Source organism: Notolepis coatsorum (assembly GCF_963971535.1).
Source record: "Notolepis coatsorum genome assembly, chromosome: 12".
Taxonomy (NCBI): domain Eukaryota; kingdom Metazoa; phylum Chordata; class Actinopteri; order Aulopiformes; family Paralepididae; genus Notolepis; species Notolepis coatsorum.
Window position 1 is genome coordinate 43,222,126 of NC_140176.1, and position 12,969 is coordinate 43,235,094.

At 43.6% G+C, this 12,969-nt stretch overlaps 1 protein-coding gene across 1 annotated transcript; it reads left to right on the forward strand.

Annotated features, from left to right (window-relative positions):
• The first annotated feature begins 1,931 nt into the window (after positions 1-1,931).
• Positions 1,932-9,731, forward strand: shha (sonic hedgehog signaling molecule a). The gene is made up of 3 exons (XM_084326473.1): positions 1,932-2,514; positions 5,930-6,191; positions 8,044-9,731. The coding sequence occupies exons 1-3, from the start codon at positions 2,215-2,217 to the stop codon at positions 8,760-8,762; spliced, it is 1,281 nt and encodes a 426-aa protein (XP_084182599.1). The 5' UTR covers positions 1,932-2,214; the 3' UTR covers positions 8,763-9,731.
• The last annotated feature ends 3,238 nt before the right edge of the window (positions 9,732-12,969 follow it).

A 12,969-nucleotide genomic window follows, 5' to 3' on the forward strand; every position in this document is an offset into this window, starting at 1 on the left:
TTGTGTTCCTGGTGGCACTGAGCAGCGGGTAGTGTCACCCGCACTGCCAGGGGTGTCATAAGCCTGGCACAAGGCTGGAGGTAAGCCAGAGATGGTTTTACAGAGACCAAACCTGCCCCACTGAAGGCTGGCATTATGTCACCAAAACTGGCACATGTCCTTGACAGCACGTGCCTACTTGATGAGAGCTATAGCTGCCCTATACGGGCCCCTTAATTATTTTAATAAGTGTTTTGCTACCACATGCATAATTTCCCCTGCCACTTCCCTGCATTTTCTTTTAAGATATCTTAAGTGGTGGTGTGTCTCGAATGCTGAGTTCACCAGTGTTCTCAGTGTGAGAATAAAAAGTGTTCTGTGTTTCGTGAGATAGCATTTGAAATGCTGCCATTGCAGATCATAATAGTGCCTTTCATGCACCAAAGCATCTCTGAAGAACCATACAAGTGAAGATGTCACCTAAAAAAAAAAAAAAAAACACTTTGCTAGACTGACTAATATGACACCATGAATAATAATCACGTATGAATATTCTGATGAAGCTCTTGATTTTGTTTGTTCTTAAGTTTCTAATCGCTGACGACGGCAAACAAACCGCCATCTTCGGTGGGGGCCTATGGTGACAAAGGTCAATGAAAGAAGGAGTGGCATAATATATCAACCAAAGATGAGCAGTCACCATTTTAGAGCATATAGATACGCACATACCTTGCCCGCTGCTATGGCTGGCCCAACGAATACAGTGGTTACCATGCGGCCTAATCTGTCAGTGTAGTGGATTTGGGAGGAATGGGGGGGTGCTGTGGCTGATCCGTGGTCCCAACAGACAGTGCTACATGTGTGTACAGTAAACAAGGCGATTCCAATACGCACGGATCCGGGATGTGTTGGGAAAACCCACGGAAGAAACTCCTTTAAGAAAACTGTGTCTTCTTTACCCTCAGCAACTCAACCCTGCAGGGAACCATTTCAAGGTGTTAATTTTCAGTTGGTAAAGTTTAGATTATGGGCCATTATTACAATTAGTGTGTTTTTGTATCACCTTATAATAAGCCTCAGTGAAAACAGGAATGTGATAGAAAGGTGTAGCCTATACTATTGAGGAAGCGTGTCCATGTTTTCAAGGAGCGCACAGTAGCCATATGCACGTGGCACGGTGCAATATTTTAAATATATATTATATAATATATATAATACAGTAATTTCAGCTAACATATAGCCTACGGTTTAAACATATTTTTCTCTTCCTTCTGCAGTTCTGCATGGCAGCAAAATGAATGTCACGTCTGCTCCAAAACAAAGACTTTTAATAACCGTATAGGGTTAAGAGGTCATCTCCAACGCAGTGGTTACACGAGAATAGCGATAGGACAGAAAAACCTAACTAAATATACTGTTAAAAGTATTTCTGGCTATACTTAAAATCAACAGTGTGTTTGCTTTATTTAGACTATTGTTTGTAACTAATCACCATATCTGATTGACATAAAATCCGAAAGGATGCGCAACTGCGCGCTCACAAGCGTTGCCATTCTCTCGGGGGGGGGGGGGGGGGGTAAAAACTGTAGAGACCCGACAGAAAGTGATTCAAAACGCACCTAAATTAAATCAGACCGACCAACTACACCGCTTTAAATGTGAGTCTTAGCATTCTGCTAGTTGTCTGCCCTGCCTTTCCTGTGAAATGAGCTATATGACAGGGTAAAAAAAATGTGTGTGTGTAATTGATGTTTTCCCATGGAGCGGCCCCTCCCCTCCGACATCACAACCCTCAGGTGGAATCTTTTTAAGATGTTTTTTTCTCCACTCTTTTGTGGGATCCCATCAGATGGGTTTGTCTGGGCGAGCCAATCAAGTCCCTCCCCTGCTATAGATCGCTGCTATAATACATAGCAGTAAAAGCGCTCGCCTCGCACAAGCGGCTTTAGCTCGACCAGAGATTCTGTGGCTTAATTTCCTCACTTTTTTTTTACCCCCACCACGTATAACAACGACCCTCCTTCGATGCGCCCCGTTATCATTTCGCTGAGGCGTTCATTCCCGCACCTGCCCCGGTGGTGATCAGGCGGCACAGCGAAGACGAGCCAGAGGAGGAGACAAGGACACTGTGGCCGCGGAGGAGCGCCAGAGAGAGGGGAGAGAGACAGAGACAGACACGGCCGCCGGTTCATAGGCTACAACACGAGTCATTTAGAGAGAAATCCCGCAGACACAATGCTGCTGTTGACGAGAATCGCTGTGGTCGCTTTCATCTGCTTGTCCTTGGTGTCCTCTGGGATGGGCTGTGGACCGGGCAGGGGCTACGGGAGGAGAAAACATCCGAAGAAGCTGACACCTCTGGCGTACAAGCAGTTCATCCCTAACGTGGCGGAGAAGACCCTCGGGGCGAGTGGCAGATATGAAGGCAAGATCACACGGAACTCTGAGCGATTTAAAGAACTGACTCCCAACTATAACACAGACATCATATTCAAAGATGAGGAGAACACCGGAGCCGACAGGCTAATGACTCAGGTAAAAAGAATACCTTTTTGATGCCCGTCTCCTAACGCACCATCACTGCGCACTCTGCAACAACCTCCCTTGTCACGCCGATTGCGCACCATATAAGTGAAGTCATTTTCTTTTAACCGGTATTGAACTCTCTGCACTGAGACTATTAAACTTCGGTGCATTGAAAGGTAGCTTTCTTGCATATAGCATGGGAGGTTTTTTGTGATTTTTTTTAGAGCTTCGAGCGATTGTATATGGAAGCCGGAGACGTGGTGTGCAGGCGGACAGTCAGGACACTCGGCCTTCATGATTGTGGCAGTGTATTTGAAATATTAATGTGGCCCTCTCCTCATATCTATATTTGTATCCGTGTGAGGCCCTATTTGCTGTTTTAGATGCACATTACCGTGCGTGCAAGATACGTTTTCCAGGGGTTATCACCTCCGGCTCTCCTGTGTTTGTTATAGGTTTGCATACCACCTTGCATCAAGTGCCTTCACTTAATTCTAGTCTTCATCTGGGAGTGTGGACCGCTCGAAACAGCCGGTTTTATTCATGCATGGTTTGGCTCAGTCAGACGTTTCTCTCATAGGCTACTGTAATTCACCCGTTCGCATGGTGTGTAGCAGCGCGTGAAGACATTGACATTTCTTTCTGAATGTTCTGAACACTATCATCAGTACTTCATAAATGGGTGGAAGTCTGCCAATTAGTGCGAGCAAGGCGCGCTGACTGCGCCTTGGGTAAATGCGTCTGCTTATAAAGGATGCATGGAAGTGGCATCAGTTATTTTTTTTATTCTTTTATGATTCCATCACAATCTAGTCAATGTAAAGATGCGATTCCGTGTCTCATTCCAACTCGTATAGTTTATGCAAAACGTAGACTCGGCCTAGATTAGAAGAGACTCAACACCCCGGAGAGATCTCTTGGTTTATTTTGGACTGCAGAATGCCGTGCATTGTTTTCTTCTTAAAACATCCTTTCAGAATTCATTGCACTTATTGCATTCCTTACTCATATGATCGCATAGTAATAATAGCAGCCACCTTAAAATGCCAGTCTGGAGTGGCGCGATGATGAAGCTGTGCGCGCGCCACGGTCCCTGAACCATACCTCGCGCAGTGTGTGGGGCACGAGCTCCGATTAAATATTCACTCTGCGTGCAGTCAGACCCAACATCTCTGTTAACGCTCCCCTCCTCTCCTCTACTATGGCTCTATAGGTGCTCACTAAAGAGACCCAGACATAATCGTTGTCTGCCCCCCCCCCCCCCCACCTCTCTGCTTTAACGGGTTTAAGGGCGAATTGTGCCAGTTGCCATGGCTTTTTATTCTTCATGCACCTTCCCATCTGCTGTAGCACTATACAGAGAAAAGCTACAGGGACAAGGCATATACCTGAAAGAGCCTATAATAAACCGTGGGTAAAATGGTTACCACACTAAGGCCATGAACCTGTGACCTGCAATCAGTCAAAAACGAGGCCATACCAAGTTAAAACATTTGAAATGTGCATTATGCTGCGGCGGGATTTTAACACAAGGCATTGCAAAGCTCCCCAAAGCAAGGCATGCACCTGCAAGGGAGCCTACTGGAGCTATTAGCGCTATAAGTATCGTCACGTGGGGCTTTATGCTGTGCCATGGGTCCGTGTGCTGTTCTGTTCCATGGCTTTTACGCATGAATCCAGCGGGCCTTTACGCACGATTCTAGTTGACTTACAGACTGATGTAGCCCGTGTAGCTACAGGTGTAGCCCATATACAGTTCGTTGTCATCATAGGTTTGATTCTGGGAAGTCGATTGTTACTGTAACAAGCTAGATGAAAGGCATATCTGTTGTGGTTTCTTAAGATGTAGGTTAAATCAATAGTCTAGTAGTCTAGTCTATAAACGTGGTATCCTCGGGGTGATTTGAGCGCTCACTCCCCGCACCGGTAACACACGGCTCACTTCGAGGAAAGTTAACGTCGTTTTACAGTCATTTTAGTGACACACGATTTAAAAGAGTCTGATGCGAATATACGAGCATCGCTCCAGCGGCAGCAAAGCGTTAAGTGAATGTAGCCCAGAGCGCAAACGAGGCGGAAAATAAACGAGCTGGCGGGTTGTTTGCACTGACAGGTACCTGATAAGTGTTTCCTCTAAAACCAATTCATTTGTGAAAAGATTAAGAGGGGAGGCTTGTTGAACAACTTCAGCTGGAGGCTGGAGCACAAAGCGCTGCCGGCCGAGGGCGTCCCGCTGGGCTGCACGGTGGCTGAGCAGAATTTGGCTTGATTTGCGGCACACGACCCAATGAATTAATAAATAGTTTAAGCTTTACGGCTCTTGACTCCCGACAATCCCACCCAGAATGTGCAAGGAGGAGGTTTTGGTCTTTTTCTTTTTTTATTCACAACATTCTACAAGTGCTAGGCTATACTTGTAAAATGCATATTTCGACCAGTCACCTGCATCATTATATAGCCACGTTGATTATTTATTGCGTTTATTTTATTATATCACGTGAATAGATTATATTATCATTATATTGTTGATACTTTTGGACACATAGGTAGAAAAGGACAGGACACTTGGGCAGCAGTGGGGTTGGAGTTGGGTGCGTGTATGCGCGTGAAAGAGTGTGACACAGAAGTAGTCTAACCCTCTCCTCGGATGTTTTACTCCTCAAAGTCTAAGTCAGCAACCAAAACATAGACTTAAGCAGGCACGTCACGTCCATAGACCATGCAGGACAACAATAAAGAGACGCTCCCTCTGCGGTAGCGGTGCAAATACTCTTTGTGATGTTTTATTTGATACATCGATTGAGTGTCGGGTCTCGGAGAAGGTCAAAGCATCTTCAGTGAAACACCAGCGAGGCTAGGCTGAGGTGCAAACATTTAATTACAGGCCAAAGTCCAGATATTTCCACCAGCAGCAGCTCTTGAAGATCATCTTCATATCATCTGCATATCAATTATTTATTTAAAGAAAACAGACAGCTTGCGACTTTACAAACGACTCACCGTTTTTATGGCCTAATTCACTCTCATGAATTTGTAATTATATTAATTTATGCATGTTGTGTAGCTTATAACATCTTGGAGGAGCTTTGGGGGAAGAGAATGGCATTGAGTGGTCGCACCTTTCCAAGACCAAAAAGATCCATATGTTATAGGCCAGTGAAGCGAATGCAGTGCCTTATCAATATTTCATCACCATCTTTCCTATCCGAGATGTGCCCTCTGTGACGCTACGCCTCAGAGAAAATAGCTTGCAAGCTGCATGGACTGAATCAGCGGCTGTCGTCCACATTTCGTACGGGCTGAACCTATATACTGCTGTGCACTGATCCAGCTCATTTGTAAAGGGTATAGGCCACGATCATAATGCTATCTGCAGGATATGTAACTGACCAATCTGTCTCCCCTCCCTCCCTCCCTCCTACAGAGATGTAAAGACAAGCTGAACTCTCTGGCCATCTCCGTCATGAACCAGTGGCCCGGGGTGAAGCTGCGTGTCACCGAGGGCTGGGACGAGGACGGACACCACTTCGAGGAGTCCCTCCACTACGAGGGCCGGGCGGTGGACATCACCACGTCGGACAGAGACAAGAGCAAATACGGCACGCTGTCCCGGCTGGCGGTGGAAGCCGGATTCGACTGGGTCTATTATGAGTCTAAAGCTCACATCCACTGCTCTGTGAAAGCAGGTAGGGCTCAGCTCTCCCCCCGAGAGGAGGTCCATGGACCTTCTTCTTCCATATATGAGACGACATGTTTCAGATTAAGGCGACCTGTAATAGCCTGTGACTGTGACCTGCACCCTGGTCAGTCCGATGAGGGGAGAGGGAACCAATAAACACATGGGCTAACACCTGCTATATAGATGGCGAGGCCTATTGTCAAAAACATATGCGTTCAGTGACGCCAAATGTTGAAAACGTCCAAATACCGCAGATCAATAAATACAGGTCTTATTCTGACAACCATTCATATATATATAACATAATGATTAGGCTATATATTCGTATTTGGAAATCTTGATCAATTAAATCCTCACCAATCCCTTGCTAACGTTAACGAATAACAACGGCTTCTTCATGATACATTAATGTGTATTAAAAGTAAATCGGTAGGCTAATCGTTTTTTTTATACGATGCCAACGTGTTGTTTTATTATATACACGAAAGGTTTATGTGTCTACTACTGTAATGAAGGATGTGTGGACACGTCCCGTCCCGTCGTGTTGAATCTCCCCACGCAGCGCGGTGGTTCCTGATCTTACATCGCCCCACTCTGTCTCGTTGTGGGAACCACGACCACAGCCTCACAAAGGCTCCTGTCTGACCTAGAAAAACACATCGTTTTGTGCTCTTCATTTTGTACACCGGCGCAAACCAAAATAGTCTACCGCCAGTTATGCCAAGGTTAAGAGGACATAGTTATTTAATCGTAATTTCACGAAAATATATATAGGTTATTATATCAGTTTTTTCTGAATGTGGCCTAAATATAGCCTACGTCTTTTTTTTTGTTGCTTAATCATATCCATCAATCCAGAAGTTAAAAAAAAAAAAAAAAAAAAAAAGGATCAATAGTTCTTATAACTGTCAATATAGGCGTCAATAATGAGAAATAATTTATAAACGAAATGAGAACCATGTGAGGGGGGTTTTACTCGGGAAAGGGTGGAGTTTATTGGTAAATCCCTTATTTATAATTCAACACACACTTGTTGAGATCATAGTGGGCCTTAGTCATTAGGGGTCATGAGACTTTGCCGAAAGGATTTGGTTGAACAATGTTGAATTCGTTGCGCTAAATCTGGTTTTCAATTGTCACCTTATTTCATGCTCTGGAATCTTAAAAGCAGATTAAAAAAAGGCCAAATTCAGAGAAGGGTGATACCCCCACCCCTTCTCTCTCCCTCCCTCCCTCTCTCCCTCTCACTCTCACTCTCTGTTTACGGACAGTGTGATCCTCCATGGAGATTGGAATGTGAAGAGTTCTCCCGAGGCCAAAATTATTGTCATCAAGACTGACAACAAAGCGGGGAGAGGTGGTAGAAAGAGGGACATTGATGTTGGACAACAGAAAGCATTTAAGAGTCCTGGGCCCTCATTTAAATTCAAATCTACATCTCGAGAGGCTTGGAAAAGTGCCTCCACTGGGTAAATAGTAGTGCTGGCGCTCTTTTTCTCCCCTGAGAGTCGGCTATGTGTGTGAATTGTCACATAGAGGTTTCTGCACCTGAGTAAATATAGGAAGAGTATAGCTGGGAAAGGCGTAAGGGCTTTTTTTTTTACCACGAGAAGCTCGATCCACAAGCAGATTTTGAATGACAATGCCCGCTCTTTATTGGTTTTTTAATTAAGAATAGATGAGCCGGGGCTTTCTCAGACGACATGAACCAGCCCCAATACGCATTTGGCACGGAAACGGCCAACAGACACCATTGTGCAAAATGCATATGATATGGCCCACCGTGATGTGGATGCAGAGTAATCCAAATAGCTATTGAACTCAACTAACAACTATTGATCCATCTTTTGTTTCAACAGAAAACTCCGTGGCGGCGAAATCAGGTGGCTGTTTCCCAGCCTCCTCCTCTGTGACCCTCCAAGATGGAAGCAAGAAGGCAGTTCAATACCTCCAGGTTGGCGACAAGGTTCTGGCTGCCAACGGCGAGGGCGCGCTCGTTTACACCGACTTCATCATGTTCATGGACCGAGAGTCGGCGGGCAGCAGAGTGTTCTACGTGATCGAGACCGAGTCCGAGCAGAAGACCCGGAAGATCAGCCTCACCGCCGCGCATCTGCTGTTCGTGGCCAACAACAACAACAACAACAACGCGACGGGCGACCTGCGCGCCATGACGGCGGTGTTCGCGAGCCAAGTCCAACCCGGGCAAAAGGTGTTCGTGTTCGACGATTTACGACATCAACTCAAGTCTGTCACCGTAAAACGGATTTACGTGCAAGAGCACCGGGGCTCCTATGCGCCGCTGACCGCCCAGGGAACCATTGTGGTGGACCAGGTGCTCGCGTCGTGTTACGCGGTGATCGAAGACCACGGCCTGGCGCACTGGGCCCTGGCACCTGTCCGGCTCGGCCACTGGCTGTCCTCGTCGCTCTCCCCGGGAGGGCGCCGCTCCCAGCCCAATGTGACCGCAGTGAAGGACGGGGTGCACTGGTACTCCAAGATCCTATATCAGTTAGGGACATGGGTCTTGGACAGCCACGCGATGCACCCACTTGGGATGTCGGTATACTCAAGTTGAAACCGTCACAGGAGCGAAATGAGACTAATGTAGGACAATGAACAATATAGATTTAAAAAGAAAAAAAACAAGAAAAAAAACAGACAAAGGCCCCAGCGGAGTTGGGATATTTATTTCAGTGACTTCTACTCTTATGTCCCTTACAAAGAATGAATGGAGCCTTAAAAAGTTTTCTTTGAATAATTTATTCTCATGCGAACTCGCTGGCGTCACACAGATGGATTCTAAAATGGTGTGGCCGGCAAATTGTGCATAATCTATTTTTGTATATCTCAAGTGTAAGCGCAAAGAGAAAGACAATGTAGAAAGGAGCTAACTTTCTTGACAGGTTGTAATGTTCTGTGCATATGTGCAACTGACTGTTATATTTTGGGGAGAACAAACTTCGTGGGGTTCCATAAATTATATTTTTATACACAGAATTGTAAATTAGATTTTGACAGATCGTTACCGAATCACATTTCGTTATTTGAAATAGTGTAAGATATGAGAATATATTTTAATTTAAATACAGTAGTAGGGAAAAAGTATTGGAAATCTTGTACTGCTTTGTTTTATTAAGATTCTATTATTTTGGAAACTGTTCTTTTAAGTTGTCAGAGTGGGACGGATATTCTGCCTCATGTCTACTTCCTCTGCTTTTGTTGTGTTTCTTTTTTTTTCTATTTTTTCCTCTGAGAAAATATTAAATGCACATTCTGACAATTCAGTAACAGTATGAGTAGTACAGAACAAAACGTTTTGTTGAATAAATTAATAAGTAACTCATGTAAATTTACTAAAATGTATTTTTCTTTTCATATTTTGTAATAGGGAAATAGTTTTATAGAAATTACATGCGGAAGATGCACAGTTTGGGTAGTCTATATAGCGAGACCATACCAATTAACTTTCATAACAGGGCGATGTGTCAAAATGTCTAGAGTTTATTATTTATATGTTTATTACGAAATGAGATAAAGAAAATATTCAAACCTCCAGTTGTTACATGTCTTTGTCTGGATTAGTAGTTCTACAGGTAGTCTAAACGAACAAAGCAGGGGCATCGAATGAGAATAAGGCTATTCCTGGTCAAATACATTTATTTTCTGATCAGCTGTCAAACACTGGAAAACAGTCTCAGTCAAGATCAAATGCTTGGCCTATAGGCAATAACCTTGTTATTCATTACCCAACAACAATTTTACACGTATGCTACTGGCATAGTGCGTCAATCTTTTGGAAATTATTATAAGTTAATTGGGAGAATAGGCGGCCTTGGATTTGTTATTTGCATAGCCACTATTAAATTATTTCCTCTCCAAATGACTTTAAATAGGCCTGTGTTTATATACCAGCGCAAAATAGAGAACCCTGTGCTTTGAACTGCCTGTTGCATGCATGCGAAATGTTGAGACCCCATGTCAAATTTAACGAGGTTTGCCTTCCGCAAATAACTTCTGAAAAACTTGTAGACAGATTAAACAGAACCGTGTTTGTTAGCCCTAAATCTGCTTCACAGTGGCACTGTCGTTTACAGGAAAGGTCATTGAATCAGATTGATCCGCCAGGCTGGACGAATGCCACCTTTAAACAAAAGGATGAAGGCAGGTGATGAAATAGTCTTACTAATTACAGGCCTACACAGTAGAGCACGGTCAGAGGCAGTATAGGCTATCGCAATCCTTCCAAGTAAGGTTAGACGTACATGCAAAATAAAAATACAAAGCATATAGCCTGCAGCCATGGTAATTAGAAAGATCACAACAATGCCCGCGTTTGATCCGCAATTATTGCCCATCTACTTCTGCATCGGATTGGTTAAGGTTGATCGACTGACTTATTAGGCAAACGAGTTTCCCTTAGTCACATCATTAAACTGTACAAGTGCGACACCCTGTGGTTAAAAACGGATGTTTCTTTTTACTTACAATCGGGGTGCACAGGGCAGGACTGCTCAATTAGTCACCTATAAAACGATTATTTGACAGTTGAGTCGACACGGCTTCATTGTTGGCCACGAAAAGATCAACCTTAATCGTATGTTGCATATCGGATAAATAAGGTGTGGCACACGAGTAATCTAAGAGATTATCAATAAACTCATGCTAAACCTATGTGAATTTCCGAAGATGTATGCATGGTAATGGTCTATTTAAGCGTTGCAATCGAATATAATAGTAGGCTAGTAATATAATTAGTAGCTAAATGGAAAACTTGTAAAAAATAATAATAAAAAAAATAGGGACTAAAAGCACATCCTTCCTCCCCAAATGTATCAAAAGGTAGAAAGGGCATTGAACCTGAGTTTCTGAACACTGTTGCAACATGAATAGGAATTCCACTTCCTTCTCCCCAAGTCGCCTACATTGTGTTTTGCTGTTGATATTGTGAGGTGGAAACTGGGAAGACAAAGCGGGCCGTCTCCTCCAGAGCTGTGACCTTGGGTCTCTTGCAGATACAAAAGCGCCCGAGCGAGAGCATTCCACAGAGCAGGTAAATAAAACCCCCTTCTAATCCCTCAGGGGGCCCTCACGTCTGCTGGAGTTGAAGAACGGCTTCTACAAATGTTGACATTTGCAAACATGAACAGTCTGGCATTCTGGAAAACAAAACTCCCCGTTTCTAAGCAGATTCTGCTGGTGCAGTAAACATTGTATCTCTCAATTTAGAAATTACACTTGAACGTTTGGTCCTATTTAGCTACAGCCACTAGGGGGCACTTATAACTAAGTGGTCAGTTATTTGGTTGTAGCAAAATAAATGAATTAATAAGAAAAAACACAAACAGCGAGTCTAAAACTCAAATAATATCACGCCATACAAGAATATGTAGGCTATAACACAACCAGTTCTGCAAAAAAGATTAATCATGTTGATATAGTTGCAACCAAATAATAAAGCAAAGGCTTGATTTGGGGCCCTATGAAAGATTTGTTCGTCAAAATAAGCATGATTGTGAACCCAATTAAGTCACTTAAAACCTTGCAAAAGCGCAGTGTTAAATGTATTATCTAAACTATATCTTGGCGCATCAGGGTGGTCTCACGATCCAAATTACAAGATGGCCCCAATGTATAGTCTGGCCGGCCTCAATACCATCCTTGTGGTCACTGTACGATCTACACAAGAACTAACACCAATTCTTTAAAAGCAGAGGTGAAGTCTTTGTGGTCTTTGGGTCACAGACCTAGTTTTGGTCTTGAAATTTCTTTGCGACAAATCGAAAACAAACAAATGATGTGATTGCGAGTGTTGGTATAGTGCCCGTTTTCTACTCCAGACCTACAGAAACAGACCTTTTTATGTATTGTTTACAGATTTGCACACCATTCTTTTCTTGGTCTCAGGAGACTTTCACTTCTTGGTCCCTGGACTCTCAACGAGGACGGGTCTCAAAAGACTCATCTGTCAACTGGAGTATTCTTGACTACATCTGCTTTCCAGAGGTCCTGCACTTCCCAGATGTTTCTTCAGTGCTTACCACTAGAGTTGTTTAAAATGAAACAATTTACTACAATTTACAAATTAAATAAATCTATTGAGATCACAGCTTCTAAAATCACCCTTAAATAACTTTTCAAAAGACAAACGAGAAATGTGTAGAAAAGTTTATTTTCAAACAAGATTCAGATGTTGCATATCTCTTTTTTTGCATACAAATCACACAACAAGTATTGCACTTAAAACAAAATTGCAGAGTGATCAGTTATGACTGAAAACAAACACGATAATCTCATGTCTCACACGGAGACGTCAAAACTGTCAACATAAACAGTACAACAGGTAGATTCATCATCAATTCCAGTCAACATTCAGAGGTTGGATTTTCAGCATATTCACACGGTAATCATATTTCTTTCCAAGGTGAGCAGATCACAGGGTATAGTGTCTTTCTTTTCATAATCCAACCAAACCAAAAGAGGGCCAAGCCGCGTCGGCTTTGGCCAGGAGAGGAAGCCACACAGCGTGGCGTTCTACAAGTTACAAATGTCTTTGAACACTGCCGTCCTCAAGAGATAGAAACCTTCATCCAGTGGGCTAACAAACAATGGTAATCCAGGTAGGAGGGCCCCCCACCCTGTTTGATAACAGAAGTCTTTCATTCAAAACACATGGAAGTCGTGGGCGGGACATGGTAGCAGGGAGGGAGAGCGGTAATGGAAGAGAGGAAAAAATACAAGTCGGCCCAAAAGTATGGAAGCCTACGCAGGGACATCTAGAAGGA

Coding starts and splice junctions, on each gene's coding strand:
- shha (XM_084326473.1), top strand. CDS start 2,215: ATGCTGCTGTTGACGAGAATCGCTGTGGTCGCTTTCATCTGCTTGTCC. Junction 2,515..5,929: donor CCGACAGGCTAATGACTCAG/GTAAAAAGAATA, acceptor TCCCTCCTACAG/AGATGTAAAGACAAGCTGAA. Junction 6,192..8,043: donor CCACTGCTCTGTGAAAGCAG/GTAGGGCTCAGC, acceptor TTGTTTCAACAG/AAAACTCCGTGGCGGCGAAA.